This window comes from Babylonia areolata, chromosome 3, assembly GCF_041734735.1.
Source record: "Babylonia areolata isolate BAREFJ2019XMU chromosome 3, ASM4173473v1, whole genome shotgun sequence".
NCBI lineage: Eukaryota > Metazoa > Mollusca > Gastropoda > Neogastropoda > Buccinidae > Babylonia > Babylonia areolata.
The window spans coordinates 47,805,252-47,819,099 of NC_134878.1; the positions used below are offsets into that span (position 1 = coordinate 47,805,252).

Genomic DNA, 13,848 nt, shown 5'->3' on the forward strand with positions numbered 1-13,848 from the left:
CGCTCACCTAAAACAGAATCTTTTTATTTCATTTAATCCAATCAAATATAAGTTTGTAAATGCTATTCAAACTGGAAGCATTCATTTTTGTCAAATCTATAATCACCTTACATATACCCTAATATTCAGACAATATATCTCACTGATTAACTGGCAATATTCAGAACATAGATATGAAGAAGGTATGACTGATCATGACACCAAAAGAGCCCACAACCATACGCAAAACAAGAGTAATTAAAGCAGAGCAGGTAAATACTGTTTGTGTAATGACTGGCCAATGAAACTGTTCAGCTGAGAGTTCGACCTTGACATCAGTGTAATGAATTTCAAGACAGGCAAACTCTCCCAAGGCTTCAGCCCTCACTTCAAGAGAAGATGATTTCAGACTGCAGGCTGACGGGCACAACAGCCGAGTGGTTAAAGTGTTGGGCTTTCAATCTGGGGGGTCCCGGGTTTGAATCCCACTCACAGCGCCTGGTGGGTAAAGTGTGGAGATTTTTCCGATCTCCCAGGCCAACAGATGTGCAGACCTGCTAGTGCCTGAACCCTCTTCATAAGTATACGTATGCAGAAGATCAAATACGCGCATTAAAGATCCTGTAATCCATGTCAGCGTTCAGTGGGTTATGGAAACAAGAACATACCTGGCATTCACCCTCCTCCATGAAAACAGATGCATGACTGCTGACATGGTGGGGTTTAAAATGATCAAACACGTAAAAGCCCACTTGTGAAAACATCTGAGCGAATGTGGGTGTCGTAGCCCACGAAGAAGAGGAAGAAGAAGAAGACTGCAGGCCTTGGAGAAACAGCAGGCGAGGTACTCACACACATCCCCAGTAATGTGCGGGTCATCAGCTGAACAATTAATGCTAAGCTGGAGAGGGAGTCTTCATGCCGCAAACCTTCAACTTAATTCTAACTTGGTCAGTGAAGAGCCGTTTCCATCCATTTCCTTTTCCGTTTCTTAACGAAGTACACATTGCACTCAGACAAATCCATATACGCTACACCACACCTGCAAGGTAAATGCCTGACCAGCAGCAAAACCCAAAACTTTAGTCAGACCTTGAGTGCATGTATTCATTCATATATATATATATATATACTTGCATACCTATCAAAGTGAACGTCTTCGACAGAATTTGTCAGAGGACAATATTTTTGTTACCATGGGTTCCCAGACACGGTTAGATTTTCCAGTCAAACTTGGGAGAAAGGGCGAAAGCGAGAAACAAACCCTAACGTTCATGGACACTGTGTGTGTGTGTGTGTGTGTGTGCTGTGTGTGTGTGTGTGTGTGTGTGTGTGTTGTGTGTGTGTGTGTGTGTGTGTGTGTGTGTGTGTGTGTGTGTGTGTGTGTGTGTGTGTGTGTGTGTGTTCTGCTTGTCTGTTTCAGTTTTTGTTGGTTTGTTTGTTTGTTTTGTATATACATTATAATGTACTTGTATAATGAAAATGTATTAAACCCCCCCCCCCAAAAACCAAAAAACCTCACACAAAAAAAACTTGCCCTATGCAAACCTCACTGGACCATTTGACGTTGATATCAGATACACTGAGGCAACGTGGCAGAATCAGTTTGGCACTGGACTTCACCAGTGTTCACCAGGGATCAGGGTTTGAGGACCCCTTTAAAGCATGACGTTGTGTCTGTGGGACAGGAACTCTACTCCAGGTTTCCTCACTCCAACCAGAGCAAGTGAAAGGGTCACCAAGACATGGAACAGTCTCCCAGACGAAGTGGTCTTGGCACCGTCAGTGAATGCCTTCAAGAACAGACTGGATGTCTACTGGAAGAACAAGCCAGACAAGTACAATCCGTCTTGCCAATAAGCCACGCATGCAAAGTTTAGTATGTACAACTGATGACCCACACGGAGCGATGAACAGGTCTTTGGACCTTAAACATCGTACAGTTCAAGTTCAAGTGGGTACCTGACTTCAGGTGGGGAAGGTTAAAATGGTGGTGGAAGGAGAGGACTGGGCCCCGCCTTCCTATGCTGATCCCATGACACATGTGGGTATGAATTCACTGCCCCTGATGGCCGTAACAGCCTACAGGACCTTTAACCTGTAGATGTGGGGAAAGTGGGAGGGGAGAGAAGGGGGGAGCAGCTGTCAGGGATAAACTGTCAGTTTCAGTTTCAGTTTCACTTTCTCAAGGAGGCGTCACTGCGTTCGGACAAATCCATACACGCTACACCACATCTGTTGAGCAGATGCCTGACCAGCAGCATAACCCAACGCGCTTAGTCAGGCCTTGAGTGCATGCTTACATATTTGTGTACCTATGAAAGTGGATTTCATTTTACGTAATTTCGCCAGAGGACAACACTCTCGTTGCCATGGGTTCTTTTTCAGTGCGCCAAGTGCGTGCTGCACACGGGACCTCGGTTTATCGTCTCATCCGAAAGACTAGATGCTCAGTTTGATTTTCCAGTCAAACTTAGGAGAAAGGGCGAGAGCGGGATTCGAACCCACACCCTCACGGACTCTCTGTATTGGCAGCTGAGCGTCTTAACCATTCTGCCACCTTCCTCCACTGTCAGTGAATGGGTACCTGACTTTGGAAGGGGAATTAAAAAAACCCAAAAAAACCCCACCTCCTCCCAAGATAGCGTCCCTTCCCTGCCTCTTCCTTGTCTTAGTTTCTCCAGTTTTAGAGTTACGTATGCTTGTGAATGACTGGTGCGAAAGCACTTTAATTTGTATCTGCACAAAATTTAGCACTATATATAACTCATTATCATGAAAAAAAAAAAAAAAACCCCAGAGGGCTGGGCACCACATATCTACACCAAGCCCTCGACATAGCAGACATATATATGAACTCACTACCCCAATGGTTGTGAAAGGGCTACAGGACCTTTTAAACCTTTGAACTGTAACATAAGCTACATACTGAACAGGCAGTGAGGTCCATAGCTGTCGTTGTTGCATCCTGCCTCGCACTGTCCCGTCACCTCGTCGCACCTGCTGTTGCTGCCTGTCTTACACCGACACTCCACATTGCACTTCCAGCCAAACTTCCCAGGTGGGCAACCTGAAATGATATTATTAATCATGATAACAACAATGAGACTGCTACCACTACAACTAACTATCGAAACAAAATAGTAATATATAGTAATAATAATATCATTATCATCATTGATGATAAAAAGAATGATAATAATAATAATGATTACAATGAATAAGATGAAGAAGAAGATACAGCTCTCAAACAGCACAAACTCCCCATATGCTGTGCTCTAAGTGCCTCCCATGAAACGATATACAGTATATAATGACACACAATGACACGCAGAATAATGATATTTAAGAACACACACAGAATGAAAAATATATATAAAACATTCCAAAACAATAACACGTGCACTCACACAAAACACATACATATATACATACTCACAGAACACACATGCAAGTACACACACAGAACACACACAAATGTATGCACACAGAACACACATGCACACACACTGAACACCAACCCCAAACATACCACACGAAGACTTCAATAGAGGTACAATTTTTTTTTTTAAGGGCATACAATCAAATGACTATGCTTCATTACGATCACAGACCATGTTGAATAGACACATGCTGTTCACCACTGCTACTCAGAGAAATAAACAAAGCATAGAAACTAGTTATACTCAGCTCATCTCCTGTGTTCACAGGTAACAATTCTCGTTTTTATTTTACCAAATAAACACATCTACAAGTGGAATCATACGTGTTTGACCATTTCTTTTTCGCCATTTAGGCAGCCATGCTCCTGTTTCCGGGGTATAAATACTGGATATACCCCAGTATTGTTCTAATGTCAAGTGCATATGCTTTAGTAACCTGACAATTGAGTATATAATTTTTCACTGTAGCTTGATGAAGCCTTTTGTACACGAAAGTGTGTCTTCACAAGTGACTGAGAACGTTGATGTTTTTGACTTTTTGCATTCATTATCAGTTGTTTCGCTTGTCAGTTTAACGACTTCTCTTTTACGAAGTCCTTTAAGTAATTTCCTGTAACTGTATTTAGAGGGGTTTTTTTTTGTTGTTTTTTTTTCCAAATTTCACCCACATTTTTACCCTCATTTGCCCAGTTTCCCCCAACCCTCCATTCATCCACATCTCCCACCCCTTCTAACCGATAATACTCAGATGTATTCATAAATACTTTAACAAAATGCCTTCAATCACCGATATGTGTGACGGGACATTAAACAAAATCCCTTCCCATAAGCCACAGAACGCTGACATGGATTACAGGATCTTCTAACAACTGGCTTCAAGCTTCTGCATCAGTTGATGTGTGTACACACAAAGAGGATTAGGGCACTAGCCTGTCTGTGCATGACCAAGAAGAATGGAAATACATATCTCCATCCAGCCTGAACCCACCAGGTACCACAACCGTGATTTGGAACCAGAACTTCAGACTGAAAGTCCAATGTTCAAATCACTCAGCTATAGTATTCCACCAGTCACTCGGCTGATTAACTTGCACGGATACCAAAACTACTCAACATGATTTAAATGGAGGTGCAATTGTAATTTAGCATTCTTGATTTATGTAGATTAATCTCTTTGTCTACCCAAATGACAAAAGTCTGGTCCCACGCCACTTGAACACGATGGCTAGACCATACCAAGATTATTGGGTAAACAATGGACCTGCTTGAATCATTAAGATTCTTACACATCTCTTTTGTCTGAAATATTAAATAATATTTTTTTGTTTTTAGTTCTATACAATGCACACATTTTTTCAATGGTCTTGGTAATATTCTACACACACACACACACACACACACACACACACACAAATATACTTGCATGCACGCACACACACACACACACACAGAGTCATCCCTACAGCACTCAAACACACACACACACAAAACTCTCACACACACAACACACACACACACACTAATCACAGAACATGACCCAAATTCCTTTGGCTTCCAAGTTCAACATTTCACCATGTTAGCAATTGATAGCAACCTAAACTTTGGGTCGCAACTAGAAAATAGCCAACATCCCTCCAGTTTCAACCGTCACTCAGAGCACAGACACTGAAGTAATTTTCAGCTGTCTGCTTTCGACAGTCTCACTTAAGCACATGTGCTTATACTAGGTGTAGTTGAAGCCTTGTATAACAAGGGGCCATTTCCGTTGAGAGGGCTGTATACAAATGTAGGAGATACAAGTGCAAACAGTCCACCAAACCTAAACAGCTGGTGTGCTGCTGCCAGCATGGGCAACTAAACTATTTCCTCCACTTTCTTTTTTTAAACTGCGATGTTAAGTACACAGCTATTACAGGTATTAGTCATCAAGATAGTCATGACTGTCTCCACAACCAAATCAGACAATGCTTGAGTGAGTGAGTGGGTGAGTGAATGACTAAGCGAGAGGGAGAGAGAGAAAGAGGAGACAGAGTATGTGAAAGTGTGTGCTCAAGTGAATTAAAGTATGACCATGATGAAGCAAGCATGCATTCATGCCCTCATGTATGTGTGAGTGTATGTGTGCGTGTGCATGCATGCATGTGCATGTTTGCCTGTATGTGTGCGTGTATGCTTGCAGGCCCATCTCAGCATAATTATTAGTGATTAAACTTCCAAACTGTCAAAAGTACAGTGATCTACCAAATTTCAATTCCAGCACGCATGCCTGAATATGACTGTGTGTGTGTTTTGTTGGTGTATGTGTATACATATATATATATTTATATATATACACATATATATGTGTGTGTGCATGTGTGTGTGTGTGTGTGTGTGTGTGTGTGTGTGTGTGTGTGTGTGTGTGAGCATGCGGGTGCATGAGTGTATGCGTGCGTGTGTGTCAAATAATGGAAAGGTGATATTTTATCAGGTTTGGTTTGTTTTGACTCTGCTGTGTGTTTTTGTTATGTGTATACTATACAGTATATGCCCAATTTCACTGTCATTCTTTGATTCTTATATATATATATATATATATATATATATATATATATATATATATATATATATAAACTTGCAAACAGATAGATGAAATATGAAATGCTAAACAAACAAACAAACAAACAAAAACAGGCAAAAGCTGAAACAGACTGGAAGGATATATGGATATATAGAAAACAAAAGGAAAAATACAGGAAAACAAGAAAGCAATAGGAAAAAAAAAGAGAAAAAAGGCACACAATTGCCTGAGGGCCATGAGCATATAAAATGTATAAGTGAAAGGCACCCCTGGTGCCCTGTTGGGAGTGGGCATGGATGGGCATCCACACACATCTTACTGGGTGAAAATGTTCAAACTGTGTGTGTGTGTGTGTGTGTGTGTATGTGTGTGTGTGTCCATATGTCTGTGTGTGTGTGTGTGTGTGTGTGTGTGTGTGAGAGAGAGAGAGAGAGAGAGAGAGAGAGAGAGAGAGAGAAAGAGAAAGAGAGACAGTGGGAGGGGGGGAGGAAGAAAAAGTACTTGTGTGTGAATGCTTTAAAAAGATTGTAAATTGATGCCTCAGCAGACAAGTTTTTAAGACAGAGAAAGAAACAGAGAGATTGACAGGCAGACAGACTGAGAGGCAGAGAGAGAGAGAGATTTGTGTGTGTGTGTGTGTGTGTGTGTGTGTGTGTGTGTGTGTGTGTGTGATCTATCTATCTGTGTCTGTCTCACTGTCTGAGTCTGTGTGTAAATGTGAACATATGCAGATGGATGATAAAAAAAAAAAAAAAAAAGATAAAAAAAAAGGCTGAGTTGTTCTTCTTTTCTTCTTTTGCTAACCCATATGGAATTGTGAGCTGGTATTTCTGCAGATGTCTTCCGAATGTTTCCCTTTTGCTGAATCTTTTTTTCCCTTCAGATCTTCTTGTAATCTAATCAAAAAATAAAAACACCCTGAAGAAAGCTTAAACAATCAAATGTTAAAATATTGCTCATGGGTGCATCTAGTGAGTGAGTGAGTGTGTGTGTGTGTGTGTATGTGTGTGTGCGTGCACGCGCGCGCACGCTCCACTGCTTGTCTGTATCACAGTATGTGTGAGGGCCTGTATGTCTGTGTGTGGGTGTATATGTATGTGTCTGTCTGTATGTGTCTGTGTGTGTCAATCAGATTGTGAGTTCATGTGTGTGTGTATATATATATTTCTAGGTGTAAGCACACACATATGAATCATGTCTTATAGTATACATTTATATTATATATGTGTATATTGTTTTCATGATTCCTCGTTACAACCTATACCTATATTTCAGCTGTGAGTTACAATCCGCAGTGCAAGTTTGTCAACATTAGTTCAAAATACTAAGCAAGTTTGATCAGTCAGTTACATAAGACAATTTTCACCAACATATTCTTTTAAATCACTCTATGAGATACATCCTGAAATGACTACACACACACACACACACACACACACACACACACACACCATACACACTTCTCTCTTATATTTTTCATCTTTGTATGTGTTTCCCTTTGTCTTATTCTAAAATGTTTGAATCATAGTTTCTCTTAAAAAAAAGGATAAAAAGATATATATATATATATATATATATATATATATATATATATCATATAACTGGTAGTTAGTTTTTCAAAATTAAGTTGACTTAGTTGCTTCAACATGATAACTGTAATGAATATCAAAGACAAAGTGTATAAATGGTCCAACTTATGCCCAGACTACAAAAATAAAAGCCCAGACAACAAAAATACAAATGTATGGCATATGTTATCAACTGTTTTGAATTCTTTTTTCTTCTAAAAATACTTCAATCTTTTTTTTAATTATTTGATGCTATAGTTTTATTCCACATTACAATTGTACTGCATATTCAATCAAGCCCCAGGATTTTTTTTGTTTTGTTTAATGCATTAATCCTGTCAGTCCAACTGCTTCATCTTATGTTAACTACACTTTACTGCGTCAATCTTTCATTAACAAATTAATGTGTAGTCAAGAGAAAATTACCACCCAAGTGCATGTCCTATTGCACTCTCTCCACCCACAACATTTTGAAAAATAGAATAAAATAAAAACTTTCATTCATGAAAACACCCCATCAAACTCTGTTCTAAAGGTTTCCTGTTTTCTCAGAGAAGTGTAATCCCTTTGAATGTCCGAACATCAGTCAAATGGAGACTTAACCATCGTTGCCAGTTAGGTGTGACACTTGAAATCAAAATCTGAAGGGGGAGAGGATGGTGGTGGTTGTTCACTCTGTCTCAGCTCAACGCGAACGCCCGACAGACAGCTTACAAATTTTATGATAATTCTAATTGGCGAAGGGAAGATGTTATTCTTCTACCACGGAGCTTGATCGAAGTCGCTGAGTTGTGACACCTTAACACAGATTGCACTCTTTGTTTGGCATAACGACTGACTGCGACGTGAGCTTGAGGTGCCACTGCCATGCACGGCATGGTCCATTATTTATTACATCGTTCATGCTCAGTCACTGTCGTCCTGAATTTCCAAAACGCGAAGGGGAGGGGGGGATTCTGACAAGCATGCATCGCTTAATGTATTCATGCATTCGTCCACAATGAAACGCTTACCGCACATAACACCAGACATCAGAGCACAAAGTGTGATGACACAAAACCATGTCCCTGTCCTCTCGGTCGCCATCCTCACATCCAAGTCTCACTGACTACCGTGCGGCCTCTGGAACGCAGGCCAAGTGGACTCACTGGACAAGAAAATAAATTTGAGCGGCGTTCAAGAGTGCAGGCGCCCGCATGGGTTATGAAAGCAGTGCACGAAAGCGGACGCCATCTCTGCAAATTATGCATCGACCGCGTTGCATGTCAGGCGCATGTCACTGCAACGACAGATGTTCACACACAAAGAAATGGGGGAATTCAGTTTGACGGATGATGTGACGGTCTGCTTAGTGTTTGTGTGAATCAAAGAATGGATATAAACATATTCCAGTGAGTTTGATTCACGCCGATTCAATGTTGTTTAACAGACTGAAAATTATCGTAAATTTCAAACGGTACAAAACTTGCACATGGTGTCTAAAACATGATTTCGATGTATTTACAGACAAGATGGGATTTCACCTCTGAATCAGTATATAGGTTAACTTACTTCTGCTAAACTGCCCTTTGTCGTAATCAGTAAAACAACAGTATCACGGTCCTAATTAAATCAGTCGGACTGATCGATTCATGCTACACTATGAGCCACTAAGTATTGAATAACTGACGCCGGGATCAGTTATACATCTTTAACTCAAGCCGCTCTAGATAGATTAATAAGAGTGATTGCATTCTTAACGGCTGACTGATTTATTAAAATCAACATCAAATGAATATAGTTTAACTCAAACTGCTCTGGATAGATTACTGATAACACTGATTGCACTGATACGTACTTGAGTGATTCACTGAGTGAATTATTAAAATCAACATCAAATGAATGATAAGATACGTGATTTTAATTGACTGATAATGAGGTCACAAAGTGAACATCTGGCTCTGTGTGGATGACAGGTTCAGAAAATAATAATGAAAGCCTCACGGTGTCAGTGTAGGAGACTGAGACTCGGACGGAGAGGGAACTGAAGGAGGTGAAGGGGCGGGGAAGGGGGTGGTGCGGGGAAGGGGGAGGGGGGGGGTTCGGAGGTGATCGAGAGGGGATGGCAGCGAATTTTAATTAAGTGATAAAGACTGAACTAGTGAAAGCCGGAATGGAGTGAGGGAAGAGCAGACATGCCGACGGACACTGAATCAGCAAGTTGACGAACAGCCTGACCCGCCGCAGACTGACACATACGCACGCGCGCGCGCGCGCGCGCACACACACACACACACACACACACTCCGACTCGATCAGTGACACACTCGCCGCACGTCAGCAGCCTACATTGCCAAACACACACACACACAAACACACACACACACACACTGACCGGCACACTGACACAACGGCACACACACACACACGGCGCACGCACGCACGCACACACACACACACACACACTGACACACACATTGGCATACTTCAATACACATACGCACACACGCCGGTAAACACAAAAGCCCCCGGCACTGCCACAGGTTCGCCGCGAGAGGAAAAGATCCCCGAGGCCATGAGTGTAGCTGTAAGCATGTTGTTTATACCGCTGTGTTTAGAAAGGCTCATAGACCCATAGATTTAAGGCACAAGCATGGATGCCAGCCACTGAACAGCACGTGTCATATTCAGGACGGATTGTTGTTCCAATTTTGATCTGCAGTGTATCTTCCATCGAACTAATCTTATGCGACTAAGCCGTATCTGTATGTACGATAATACCATATTCCTTGCAGTTTTCTTCTTGTATAAGTAGCTTCACCCTCTGCACCAGTCCTACCCTCTGCCCATTCCTGACAACTTGAATGCCTCCCGGCCCAGAGTGGGTGAAATGGTTATGTTTAAGAGGTGTTTGGGGGTGTTCTTACCATTTTTTTTTCTTTTTTTGCTTCTTTCAGATCACATGATGTAGCTGGCATACAAGTCCACATCTGCGTCTTAAACTGCCAACGTCAGTTTGACTCCCCCCACTGCATCAAGCAGGGGTGTGTGTGTGTGTGTTGGGGAGTGGGGGGGCGGGGGGGTTGACTGAGGGTTTTCAAGTGCTCTGAAATTAGCCTCTACCTGTCTGTCTTGCATTGAAGGATGGGCAAGCAGGTTTTGGTATGGGCCTTAGGAAGCTGTGTTCAATTCTGAGGCACATTTCCGCTCTGAAAACTCCTTTAATAGAGACTGAATAGTTTGCTTCGGTCTCATTCCGATAGCTCTTTGACTCCGAGTTGCAAACGTTATTTGGGCCAGGGGAAGTATATTATTTTTTGTATTTTATCTATTGCTTCATTCAGATAATCTGTTGTGATATCATCATCGGGTCCAGTCAGCATCAGAATTGGTTTGATTCGCCGAATTTCGGTGACGGCGCCTGGTGGGTAAGGGGTGGAGTTTTTCCGATCTCCCAGGTCAACAGGTGCAGACCTGCTAGTGTCTGAACCCCCTTCGTGTGTATACGCTCGCAGAAGATCATGTCAAATACGCACCTTAAAGATCCTGTAATCCATGTCAGCGTTTGGTGGGTTATGGAAACAAGAACATGATACCCAGCATGCACACCCCCGAAAAACGAGTATGGCTGCCAACATGGCGGGTAAATAAATAAAACGGTCATAAACGTGAAATGTTACATGTCAGTCTGGGTGTGTGCGTATGCGTGCCTGAAATCTTGATTGAATAACACAGGAAACGAATGATGAGCGTCCAGTGGCAGCCGTCAGTCGGCTCTAACCACAGGTAGGCAGCCTGTTGTGCAAATTACCCCGTGTTTGTAAAGCGCTTAGAGCTTGGTCTACGACCGAGGATAGGCGCTATATAAGTATCCATATCAATCAATCAATCAATTTATTCACACATTTCTTCTTTTCATCAGCTGAATAAACAACAACAACAACATTTTTTATCACTCTGTTATATGGAACGTTTGAGCAGAGCGGATCCTTTTTCTTCATTTATTTTCAGTTAGGTCTTATCAGAGTCTAGCTTATCTGTGGCCGTCGTTGTGCTGGTTTTTGGGGATGTCGCTGTGCTAGTCTTTCATTCCATACGACGATAGAAATTGCCAGAACTCTATAGAAGTTGCCAGAACTCTATCAATGTTGTGTCATAGCTGAGGGAATCGCATCACCCCCCCCCCCCCCTCCCCCCCCCCCCCCCCCCCCCCCCCCACTTGCTGTCTTTTGCGTCTTGTGTTGACTTTACTTCTTTTTTTTTCTTTTTTTTGTCTCAATTTCTTTGTCAGAAGTAGGTTTTGTTCTTTCTTTTTGCCAAAGTTTGACAGCAGCATGGTTTTCTGTCAGGCTCTCTCACCATGGGGGCTGGATAGTGTGCTTCCGGTCCAGCTTCATTCTTTATTTCTTCGACTTCAAATTTCGATGACATTTGCCTCTCTGTTTTCAAGTTTCCATAGACTGGATTACCAGTACTCTTTCTTCGTGCATTTGAAAGACTATGACTGTGTCGAGATTTATCGGTCTATCTGCACTAGTCCTGGTTTCTTGGAAAAATGAAATATCACAATCAGGTGCTAAATTATCGAGTGTTGAAATGTTCTTTCCCTCGCTAGCGCAATTCCAAGAACTCGCAATTTCAAGGAATGGTTTGTGTTTTTTTAACAGCCGCTCTGCTTTTGTCATCCTGCCACCAAGCACTGACGATCTTTGCCCACCTTTTTAGACTGAGGTAATTCATCTAAATGTAGGAATTGAATACTTCAAACCTCCGCTGCATTGCGGCCATACCCAGCCATCAGGGCTTCGGGGGTCGACCCTGAGAAAATAAATCCTGAGCTGATGGACCCTCTCTCCCCTTGTCAGACATCTTTTGAAGGGAGGACGAGGATCGGGATCTTCGTCCTATTAGATGTCTCAAGTTCTAGGAGAGATCCTGCAGTCACGTTCCTCTCAGAGACGTTTAGTTTTTATTTTGGTCAATAAGCACCACAAAAGGGACATTACAGCTGGCGCCATATCTCGTTCGATCCTTAAGGTCACCCAGAAAGCCCGCGCTCAGGCCAACAGAGAAATTAGCGGCTTGAATCCGAGAGCGCATAAGTGTGGGCCACCGCTGGTATCACCGTAGTTCACTTGGGGTGGGGTGTTGGAGAGGGAGGTGTGGGTGTGGGTGTGTGTGTGTGTGGGGGGGGGGGGGAGGAAGGTGAAATGCGCTGAATGGCTTCAGTGGCAGACGACAGGCCTGGCGTTCTGAGTACTTATCATAAGTTCTTTTTTTTTTTTTTTCAGGTGGGGAGTGGGTGTTTACAAGTTATTTTACCCTCCTCGAAGTTTGTAACTCAAAATGAGAGGTGGGCGTTTACAGTACTTGTAAACTTAACTTAGTGCCGATCAGGTAAGTAGGTAGAAACTGTTTTATGTCTTGTGACATTCTTGACATTTAATTACAGTATTTATTTTCACATTTGAATGTTATAATCAAAACAACACAAGATAAATTTTAAAAAAAAAAGGTCGGAGAGGAGTTTTGATGAGCTTAGGGAAACAGGACAGATGGAAAGTAGAATCAAAGATGAACATCTGAAATACATAGAAGTACAATGGAAGAAAATCACTGAATGAAATTCACAAAACGGAAGAGATTCATTTAACCCGCAGAGAAACAACTGATGATGAAGATTAAAAGCGTTTTGTTTCAAAGTCAACACATTCCTTGTGACTACAAATGGGACACTTTCGTGGTGTTGAGAAAAGTAAGCTTTTTTTTGACTCGCACTACAAAATGATATGCTGAACTGTGTAATATCACTAAAAACGAATGGCAAACAAACAGAATGATGCACTTGCGGCAAACAGGGACGTGTGTGTTCAGCTGACTGATGGCAGAGCTGCATGAATTCTGTCTGTCAGTGCCGCTGAAGTGGTAGATGGGGAAGACACACTATGCACACAGTCAACCAGCAATGAGTTCTACCCTGAACTACTGTAGGGCTCAGTGCAGACAAGCACGCTTTCTCCTTAGAACAATCTGGGACTGGAATCTTCTTCTTCTGTGTTCGTGGGCTGCAACTCCCACGTTCACTCGTATATGCGCGAGTGGGCTTTTACGTGTATGACCGTTTTTAACCCGCCATGTAGGCAGCCATACTCCGCTTTAGGAGGTTGGGACTGGAATGCCCTGCCTAAGACACTGGCTAGCTATGGAGGCCAATACTGCAGGCAACTTTGTGTCAAGAGCATCACAGTGGCTGCCAGATGCTGACAACTGACTCCCCTACCCCCCATCACCCCCCCCCCCCCTCTTTTTTTAAACATCA

General features: G+C 42.3%; 1 protein-coding gene across 1 annotated transcript in view; it reads right to left on the bottom strand.

Annotated features, from left to right (window-relative positions):
* The window catches only part of LOC143280595 (receptor-type tyrosine-protein phosphatase epsilon-like), a 56,808-nt gene extending 48,114 nt beyond the window's left edge, over window positions 1-8,694 (bottom strand). The window contains exons 1-2 of the mRNA XM_076585306.1: window positions 8,564-8,694; window positions 2,909-3,049 (exon numbers count right to left, since the gene is read on the bottom strand). Of these exons, the coding sequence (XP_076441421.1) occupies window positions 2,909-3,049; window positions 8,564-8,636 (214 nt within the window). The 5' untranslated portion in view covers window positions 8,637-8,694. The remainder of the gene's footprint in view (window positions 1-2,908; window positions 3,050-8,563) is intronic.
* Between the last annotated feature and the right edge of the window lie 5,154 nt (window positions 8,695-13,848).